This window comes from Myodes glareolus, chromosome 8, assembly GCF_982192425.1.
Source record: "Myodes glareolus chromosome 8, mMyoGla1.1, whole genome shotgun sequence".
Lineage (NCBI taxonomy): Eukaryota > Metazoa > Chordata > Mammalia > Rodentia > Cricetidae > Myodes > Myodes glareolus.
Window position 1 is genome coordinate 101452322 of NC_142033.1, and position 10542 is coordinate 101462863.

Sequence of the window (10542 nt, forward strand, 5' to 3'; positions counted from 1 at the left end):
AAACGCGTTCACCACCACTGCCCAGCCTATTAATTTAGTTTTGAGATGGAGGTCTCACTGTGTAGGTTAGGCTTGCTTGGAACTCAGGCAATCCTCCTGCTCAGCTTCCAGTGTGCTGGACTAATAGGCATAAATCACCAGGGTTCCTGTGAATTTAGCCACGTGGTGTTGCGAATCCCCACTGAGTATGTCACTAATTGAGGTCTGTGGCCACCAGCTCCTCGGTCTCTGGGATGTGGGTTTCTTCTTCCCCTACCTTGGCTCCATACAATGGGAGCTCTGCCTTGTTCCACGTGGCACCGTGGCACTGGGCAAAGGGCAGTGTCCGGTCCGGGGAGTCCTGGGGACTTTCCCCTCTGGGGCGGGACACAGATGACTTCATTTGCTCCTCCCCACACGGAAGGGGTGGAACCGTTCCCTCTTCCCCCTCCTCCTTCTCCTCCTCCTCCAGCGGCCACCAGGGATCCTGAAATCCACCAGCCCAGGACCCCACAGCCAGGTAGGATGAGGCAGAGGGGATACAGGTGCCGGACCTGGAGGGCCGTGGACAGCCTGGGTGGCACGCTGGGCCCCCACCTGCAGCCCGTTCTGCTTCCTCAAGCTGTTTCCCGTGGACACTCAGATCTGCAGCCCAATTCCTGCCCCAACCCAGGCCTACAATCCTTGGTGTTTGCTCAGCCCCCAGTGCCCTCAAATTCCTAGATCTTTCTGCCCCCAGGTCTCTCCCAGCCACACAGCAAATCCCCACCCTCCCCACCCCCAAATCCCTCTCCTGGTCTCTATTTCCTGACCAGATCCGCTTTCTCTACCTCAATGTCCCCTGTCAAAATCCCTGTCCCCAGACTAATACAGGCACTGTCTGCTAAGTGTAGGGACTGGCCTGGTGCAGCTTCTGCAGCCAGCTGCCCCTGGGTATATGCAAGATCAGCCTGGGAACCATTCCAAGTCCCCTGGCAGCGCTCGGTGCCTGAGACCCAAAGCTGACAGTCTCTAGAGACTGGGGGAGGGGACCCTGAGCCACAAGAGACTGCCATTTCTGCCAGAGGAAGGCCAGGCAAGAAAGAAAGGGACCCATTCACCCACTCACCCATCCATTCATCTGCCCCACCCCCACCCACCAGTCCTGGTTCCGGCTGGGGACAGTGCCCAGGGTCTCATGCATGCTAGATGAGGGCTCTACCCACTGAGTGCCTCCACCCCTCTCTTAAAAATAATTACTTTTATTTTTATGTCTTTTATGCTATGTTATTTATTTGTATCTTGAGGTAAGTTCTCACTATGTAGACCAGATTGGCCTGGAACTCACCAAGGCTGGCCCTGATCTCTTTGTCTCAAGAAACCCTCCTGCTCCTGGGAGGTGGTAGCACAGGCCTTTAATCCCAGCAGAGGCGGGAGGGTCTCTCTGAGTTCAAGGCCAGCCTGGTCTACAGAGCAAACTCCAGGACAGCCAGGGCAACAGAGAGAAACCCTGTCTTGAAAAACCAAAAAACCAAAACAAGACAAAAACTGTATGCCTTGCTATATATTACCTGTTTATTGCTTAACTGTGTCAATAACATTTCTCTCTCCTCTCTGTGTCTCTTTCTCCCTCCAACCCTGTCCCCACCGGGCATTGGGAGTTGAACGCGGGGCGTCATGTATGACAGATAAACACCCTAGCCACTCAGTTGCGTCTCTAGGCCTCAATAAGCACTTACTAAGCACGTACTGTGCACCAGGTACTATCCTGTTCATGTATTGAGTTTTTTCCTCCACTGACTGCTTATTTTATTTATTATTGTTGTTGTGTGAGACAGGGTTTCTCTGTGTAGCTCTAGCTACCCTGGAATTTGCTCTGTAGACCAGGCTGGCCTTAAACTCAGAGATCTGCCTGCCTGTCTCTGCCTCCTGAGTGCTGGGATTAAAGAGGTCCAACAATTTCTTTATTTAGTAATTTTAACTTTTTTTCTGTCTTCCTTCCACCATATGGGTCCACGGACTGAACTCAGATCATCCAATTGGCAGTGTAAAGCATCCTTACCCACTGAGCCATCTTGCCAGCCCTCAGTCAGAATTTATTATGCACCCACTGTGTGTCAGGAACTCTGGATACTAGGAATTAGACAGAGAGAGCTGTACCTGAGCCTTGCTCCTGCTGGGGCCCACACTGGGGTCTGTTTGGGTCATGATGGCTCTTCCACACAACATGGAGTCAAATTCAGCGGGTGCAGAGTGAGTGTCAGTGGGTATGAGAGCTGCCCTGCCGCGGAGGGGACTGCCCTGAGGATATGAGCCGAGAGGGATGCTACCCAGAGGGACAGCCATGCAAAGGCCCTGAGATAGGACAGCGCGTACAAGTGACAGTATAGCAGGCACAGAGGGACGAGGGAGAGAGGGACAAGCCATCCTTAACTCTGTAATGCTGTCTCCTCTGCCTGGTGCCCCCTAATCCAACAATCTATCTTCCCAAAGGCTTCCTTCCTAGAGCCTCTGCTCACAGCCTTCCAGGGTGCCACCTCCCTCGGGGTCAAAGCTGCCCTGGGCCTCTCTCTCTGCTCTGGCCTACTTTCTGCTCCCACGGGCCAGCATCCTTCTGTTCTTTAGGCTGAGCCCCATGCCCCAGGGCCTTTGCGCTCACACACTCTCCGAGGGAGCTGAACTAGCTCACCTCCTTCAGGGTTGCAGCCTGATCTTGCCCTCCCTAGGGCATCCCCACCCCAGGTTCTGTCTCAGGTTCGTTTCCTCCCTGGCACTTCTATTTCTCGAAATGACCTTAGGTGATTTTTTTGTCACTTCCTGTTGCTCTGCCCGATGCCCGCGCGTGTGCCCCCTTCCTGTGCAGCATCTCCCATGGCAGTGCCCAGGCTATGTGAGCAATGCACAGCCTATGAAGAGACTGCATGGTGTAGGGGGAGAAGGAGGGACATGAGGATATGTACCTACATGTGGGTACAAGGTTTTGGTGTGGTGGGGAGGCTATAACAGGGGTTTATCTGGTAGGGCTTTGACCCCTGCCGCAGGGCCTTTGCATGAGCCATGCCCTCCACCCCACAGCCTTTGCATGAGCCGTGTCCTCCGCCCCAGGGCCTTTGCATGAGCCGTGTCTTCCCCTGGGTGTCCTCTCAGGCTTCTCCATTCTCACGTCCTGTCCAGGTGCTGTCTCTGTCTTAGGCCCACACTGCTCAGATCCGCCAATATGAGCCTTACTCCCTGGAGTTCCCCACCTTCTTCCGGGCTTAGTCTAGTCTGCAGCCATGATGGGCAGCTGGTCGGGCTTAGCTCTGTTTCTTTTGTTCCCACTGTCACTGCGTCTGTCTTCACTTTCACACCTGACTGCCTCCATTTCCCAGCAGCCACGAAGACTATGGTGGCCCTGCCTCCTTCCCTCTTGGCTCCTTCGTTTTTCTCAGCCTCTCTGACACCTTCCTGGTCTGCCATCTGCCCTCACTGCCCCTACTTGCCAATGGTCATTAGGCTCCTTCCTCTGCCTACCTGACTCCCTTGACCTGGGCCCAGCCCACCTCTGCTGCTCAAAGTCCAGGCTTTGAAGACTTTTCCACCGTCTGTGTGCAAAGTCTGCGGTTGACTGGATGATGAGTGGACTTCTGCTCTAGACCAGGTCCCTCTTGAGTAGCCCAGACATTTACACGGCCAGCTCATTCTTTGTGAGGCATTGTGGACTCTGTAGGCGCTGAGAAGCGTCACTGGCCTCCACCCACTCCATGCTAGGACTGTCTGGTCACAGCAGCCACACCTTTCCCTGCCTGAGAAGCCAGCAGGGCACTGGGGTGTGACAGGAGTGAGCCCCATCCCAGTCTGGCTGTGTCAGAGGCACTAGGACTAACAGCCTCTGAGTTCGTCTCAGCAGTGAAGAGGGAGCAGGGGTGAGTGACAGCCTTGGTCCTCCCACCTGTGGGTCCCTGTGAGAAGCCTTTATGCCAGTTCACACATCCGCTCACCCTCCACACCTGGCCATGCAGCACTGGGCGTGGAACCTGCAGAGCCCGCGGCTCTGTATGCTCGACCAGAGCTCTCCCCTCTGACTACAGCCCTCTGCTGGTTTGGAGACATCACTCTCTGTAGCCCTGGCTGGCCTGGAGCTCAAAGAGATCCCCCTGCCTCTGCCTCCCAATGCTGGGGTAAGTCACGATGAACTCCCAATCCCACAGGTCTGCTGCACTATCCTCCAGGATCCCCTGCAGCCGGGGACACGCGTGCAGGAGGCTGTCGGTCCGGAACATGTCTTCACCCACCCCAGCCTCTGTGGCTCCAGGCTTCATCCTCCCTCACCCATGGCCAACCCAGGCCCATCGCTCCATGGCGTCTTAGGCATTTTAGGAGCCGTGGGAAGGGACAGGCTGGTCCACCTGGAACATAAGCTGGAGAGTCTGCACCCAGGCAGCCAGGAGTCCAAGCTTCTTCACGCCATGGTGCTCTTGGTTCTGGGCCAGGACACAGAGGCCAGGACCTCTTTGCGGTCCTTGAAAGCAGACACAGTAGCCCAGCTAGTAGCCCGCCAGTGGGCAGGCGAGGTCAACACAGAGGGCCCTGAGGAGCCCCCAGATTTGTCCTGGACCGTGGCTCGCCTGTACCACCTACTGGCTGAGGAGAACCTGTGTCCAGCTTCCACAAGAGACATGGCTTACCAGGCGGCCCTCCATGACCTTGCCTCCCAGGGTGACCACCTGCTGGGCCAGCTCCAAAAGGAGGCCTGGGATCGGTGTAGTTCAGACACCCTGGGGGACCCCCATGGCTTCCAGCCACTACATTCTGATCAGGGTTGCCTGCCGCCAATTTCAGCATCCCTTTCAGTAACCAGAAGCCAGCCTCGACCCATTGACACATCAGAGTGGAGCCGGGGGCATTCTCTACACTCCACTGGCAGCACGGCCTCACTGACCAGCCACCTGGAGATCAGCCAGTCACCCACTCTGCCCTTCCTCTCTCCACAGCGTGGAACCCATGGACCCAGCAAACTCTGTGACACACTCCAGGACTCCCCTGAGTCTCAGCTTGTCTCTGCAGGCTGCCAAGAACCTGAGGAAGTGAGCTGGCCCCCATCAGTGGAGACCAATGTTCCCTTGGGGTCACCACACAGAACTGGGGTCCCAGAGGTGTCCCCTGAGGTGGCTTCGGCAATTCTCCCTGACTCTCTGGCTGCTCCAGACACAAGTGTCCGCTGCCCGGTTGAATGCACAGAGGGTTCTAATGGTTCCCAGTCTCTCCTGCCACCCACGGAAGGTGTTAGAAGGCAGCTGTCTGTGGCGAGTCAGATATCTCCTCTGGGCTCTGACGGAGATGACGGTCGGCAGAACGCCATGTCCAGCCCCCCTGCGCAGCCACCGTCCCCTCAGACCTCCAATACACTGCCTTCTTCCCCCCCGCCCTCCACCTGTCCCTCCAGCAGCTGTCCTGCTCCCCCAGCCCCCACATGTCCCATTCTGGGTCACTCGGAAACATCTGAGCAGAAATTCTATAACTTCGTGGTCATCCACGCCAGGGCTGATGAACACGTGGCCCTACGTATTCGGGAGAAATTGGAGACCCTTGGGGTGCCCGACGGGGCCACCTTCTGTGAGGAATTTCAGGTGCCTGGGCGTGGTGAGCTTCACTGTCTCCAAGATGCCATCGATCACTCGGGGTATACTATCCTGCTTCTGACCACCAACTTCGACTGTCGTCTGAGCCTGCACCAAGTCAACCATGCCCTTATGAACAGCCTCACTCAGTCAGGAAGGCAGGATTGTGTGATCCCCCTCCTCCCGTTGGAGTGCTCCCAGGCCCAGCTCAGCCCCAACACGACCAGCTTGCTCCACAGCCTTGTGTGGCTGGATGAACACTCCCCGATCTTTGCCAGGAAGGTGGCAAACACCTTCAAATCACAGAAGCTCCAGGCACACCGGATGCGCTGGAAGAAGGAACAAGAGGCCAGAGCCCTCAAGGAGCAGAGCACACAGCTAGAAGCGGAGCGGCAAAGGTTGGCTTCCATGTCTGCTGCTTACTCCGACTATGTCCACAGCTGCAGCGCCTGGCAGGCACAGATGGACAGTCTTCGGATGGTCTTCGGCAAGGACTTGTCACTGGGGGCCCCTGCATTCTTCCCCGGTTGGCTAGGATGTCCACAGCCAATATCTTCACATCTACACCAGGGTGGTACCCCAGCTTCCCCCTATTTCCCGCAGCCTGCGTCTTTCCCGCAACCTCCATCATCTTTCCCGCAGCCTCCGTCTTTCCCACAGCCTCCGTCTTTCCCGCAGCCTGCGTCCTTCCCGCAGCCTCCATCATCTTTCCCGCAGCCTGCGTCTTTCCCACAGCCTCCAGTTTCTTCCCCACAGTCCCCACCCTTCCCATCTGCCTCTTCAGCAGCCCCCCAGACTCCAGGTCCTCTCATTATTCACCACGCCCAGATGGTTCAGTTTGGGGTCAGCAACCACATGTGGGGTCAGACGGGGGCCCAGTCGACGGACGACAAGACGGAGTGTCTGGAGGAACCGTGCTTGGGCCCTCTGAATGACCAGGGGGAATCCTTGCTTGATCCAGAGTGACAGTGGGAGAGGGGACACTCGCTTGGGTGCACATAGTGGCCATGAATTGGACCTCAACTGTAAACTCAGGGCCTGGGAACCCAGAATTCTATTGGACATTGCACAGGACTCTGTGGAACCCCAACCTGCATCCTCTAGGTGAAAGAAGTCAATGGGGCCGTGGGCTCCAACGAGGTGCTCCCAACAGCTGCGTGACCTCCATTCACTGTGGCCCGTGCTGTCTCTGGGGAGGATGCAGTGCTGGGGCAATGGAGAGAGTCCTGTCTTTATAATAAAGTTATTGGCAGCTGAGTCTTGAGCCAGCGCTCCCACCCACTACCGCCCTCAAGAAACCAGAAGGAGATTCAGCTTCGCCAGGGTTGGAATCAGAAAGCAGGAGAGCCAGCTGGCTTCCTGAGAGGCAGGAATCGGAAGTTGTGGATGAATTCTTATCCCATTGGTCAGCGCTGGACATGTGGCCTTTTGCTGCAAGGGACTCTAGGAAATGTAGGCTTTTTTGGTGGTGGTGGGCGGCCATATCACAGAAAGTCTTGTAATGTCAGGAAAGGAGAAGAAAAAAAGACACTGGGGAGTTTCTGGTGATTTTGATTGTTTTGTGCCAGGCTTGTGTGGAGGTCGGAGGACAACCTGTTTGAGCCGGTCCTCCTCCTCCATGTGAGTCCCTGTGACAGACACTTCAAACTCACCTTCATACAGTAAAAGAAAGTTTTTGTTTGTTTTTTTTTCAAACATTTGATAGATTTTGCTACAGCGGGTTTTCTTTGGCGTGTGAGTGTGTCACGGTGAGGTTCAGCCAAGGCGACTTTGCATCTCTGACCCTCTGCTGTTTCACCTCAATTATTTATTGGTTTTAAGTTTTTAAACAGATGTATTATTTTTATTTATGGGTATGCGTGCAAGGTTATGTGAGTTTATGTGCACCTTGCAAGTGCAGAGAGTTACAGGCAGATGTGAACCCCTTGATGTGGGTGCTTGAAACCTGACCAGTGTCCTCTGTAAGAGCAGTGAGTGCTCCTTTATTTGTTTTAAAGGATTTCATTTACTTACTTTTGTGTCTTACGTATATAGTTGTTTTTATGCATGTATGCACACCAGAAGAAGGCATTGGGTCTCATGGAACCAGTTACGGGTAGTTCTCAGCCTATGGGTCGTGACCCATTTGGAGCCCAACAACCCTTTCACGGGGTCACCTAAGACCATTGGAAAACTGAGAAATTTACAATTCATAACAGTAGCAAAATTACAGCTACGAAGTAGTGAGGAAAATATTTCTATGGTTGAGGGTCACCATAACATGAGGTGAAAGGGTCTCCACGTTAGGAAGGCTGGGAGCAGCTGATTATAGACAATTGTGGTTGCTGGAAACTGGACTCAGGGTCTCTGAACCACTGCTCTTAACCACTCAGCCATCCCTGTGCATTCATTTTCCAATTTATTTATCCTGTTTCCCCCACTCTTTATTTATTTGAGTTTAGTTTGCGACGAGGTCTCTCTACCTAACCCTGAGTGAGCCAGGCGTTGGTGGCACACACCTTTGATCTCAGCACTTGGGAAGCAGAGGCAGGCGGATCTCTGTGAGTTCAAGGCCAGCCTGGTCTACATAGTGAGCTCCAGGACAGCCTGGGCTACACAGACGAACCCTGTCTCAGAAAACCAGATTTTAATGTGCCCAGACATCTCAGCCCTCTGTGAAATGCAGACCAACCCATTTTTACAGGTGAGGAGAACTGAGGCCCAGCACTGAATTCTGGCTCTCAGCATCACTCTAGTCAGAATTTTGGGGAGTACAATGCCAGACTTCCCAGGACGGGCAACTGCAGGGCTCATCCCACAAAATGTGGAAAGTCCATCTACACAGTGGCACATGCACACACCCACAATAAAGCAAGAAATGTAATTTAATTATTCTGGCACTTGGGAGACTGAAAAAAGCCAAGCCTGCAGGCTGTTCCAGGCTCTGGTTGATGCTGCAGGAGGGCATGAATCACTCCCCTTGCTATTTCAGTCTCTGAGTCAGACCTGGCCAGGGCTGTTTGGTGCACGGCGGAGCCGAAGTGAAACCAGCACCGTTCCGAGATTCTGGGAGGGCGGGTATGCAATGAAGTCATCTGACCGATGGCGTGTGGGATCGTCCGTTTGCTGGGGTCAGTGGCTGGAAAGGGGCTTGGCTCTTGCTACAGGGTTCCAGGACACAGACGAGGAAAAGGAGTAAAGAAAGTAAAGAAAGCCAGGGGACTTAGGAAAGCTTGAAGGGACTTGGAATAGGCAAGGAGGTGACAGCCTGTCCTGCAGTGTATGTAGACTGGACAGTGCAAACAAAGGCCCGGAGGCAGGACAGAGCATGTTAGGGGTGCAGTGGGAGGAGGCGAGAAGGGGGTGTAGGGAGGACAGGGTAGGGAAGGGCAGAGAGCACCCTGTCAATTCATTTCCCTTGGATTTGGCGGGGGAGGGGGAGTGGGGGCGGAAAGATGGCTCAGCTGGTAGAGGTCATGGAGCCTCCTGACCTGAGTTCCCTTTCCATGACCCACACAGGAAGGCACATGCACACCCACAATAAAGCAAGAAATGTAATTTAATTATTCTGGCACTTGGGAGACTGAAAAAAAGACCAAGAATTGAAGGCCAACCTTGGCTACTTAACAAGTTTGAGGCCAGCCTGGGCTGTGGGAGACCCTGTCTCAAGTCAAAAAGTGTTCATTTTCTACACGGTTCCCTCTTAAATTTGTTTGTGGAGGTGGACAAGGTGGTCTACCTCTGAGCTACAGCTCTATCCTACATGAACTCTGAACGAGTTATTTAGTACCTGCTGTGTGTGGACCTGTGCTGGGCACTGGGACACAGCAAGGCCACGTGTGTGCATTTACTCAGTCATTGGACAGAGTCTTAGGGCTGTGATGGGGCAGAACTGGTGGCTTGATTAAAGGAAGTTTCTGGAAGAGGAAGTCTGAGGGGCTGGAACGTTGGCTGGACATTCTCTGACCTCCAAGGACCCCAGTTTAATGTCCCCTGGTGGCAGCCTCAGCAGGGTGTGGCCCTAGCTAGCTAGGAATTCAGAAGGCTGACTTTGCTCACCGCCCTTTGTGATTTCTGTTGGGTGGTGGGTGGTGTGGGATGGGTCTCATTTTGTAGTTCTGGTTGTCCTGTACACCAGGCTGGTTTCAAACTCACAGAGACCCAACTGCTCCTACCTCCTGGGATTCATGCTGGACATTTTTTTGTTTGTTTTTTGTTTTTATCAGTGCTCTTAACCTCTGAGCCATCTCTCCAGCCCCCGACCCCGCCATGCTGGATGTTCTTAAGGGATTGTTTTACAAATGTTCTCTCCAAGCCAGAGAGTGTGGCTGGGGTTTGGCCTGAGCTTTTTACACTTTTTATGTGAGCAGGTGTGTGGAGGGCAGAGCACAAGCTACAGTGGTCAGTCGTCTTCTTCTGTTGGGTCCCAGGGCTCCAGCTCGGGTGCTGAGGCTTGGCGGCCTCACAGGCAGCGGAGTGGCTCCCGTGTCTGTAGACGGCTGGGGTGAGCCACGGACAGGAACAGGCTTCTGCTCATTTGCAGCTTGTTTGAGAAACATCTGGCAACACCCCTTCCTTGGCTCGGAGTGTAGTGCTGGGCTTAATCCAGGGTTACCATGACCTGGCTCCAACCAGCCTTGTGGGCCCTCCTCAGGGAACTGAAAAGAGGAAGCCATGCCACCTGCCAAGGCCCTCCTGGCTTCTGCCCACACCGGGTAGAACTTTCTGGAAGGTGATGACAGCCCTAGGGGCACAGTGGGTTCCTACAGGTTGTTCCAGAAAGGACTTGGATACAACCCTGGGTGGCGCTCTCCTCCTCTCACTGTGGTACACACTTCAGGTGAAGGCTGCTGTGGCCCTGAGGGGACAGGCCCTCCTCTAGGCGAGGACCTTTATGACTCTGGCTGGAAAGCTGTGCTTCTTGATTCCTCTGTGGCTCCCTCTTAACGTCCTCAGAATTTTGGTCAAATCCAAGCTCTTGGGGCAGGAGGGACAGCTTTGTGGT

General features: G+C 54.4%; 1 protein-coding gene across 1 annotated transcript; it reads left to right on the plus strand.

Moving 5' to 3' along the window:
• The first annotated feature begins 379 nt into the window (after positions 1 to 379).
• On the plus strand, positions 380 to 7570 carry Ticam1 (TIR domain containing adaptor molecule 1). Its single transcript, XM_048427522.3, has 2 exons — positions 380 to 499; positions 4149 to 7570. The coding sequence occupies exon 2, from the start codon at positions 4272 to 4274 to the stop codon at positions 6522 to 6524; it is 2253 nt and encodes a 750-aa protein (XP_048283479.1). The 5' UTR covers positions 380 to 499; positions 4149 to 4271; the 3' UTR covers positions 6525 to 7570.
• The last annotated feature ends 2972 nt before the right edge of the window (positions 7571 to 10542 follow it).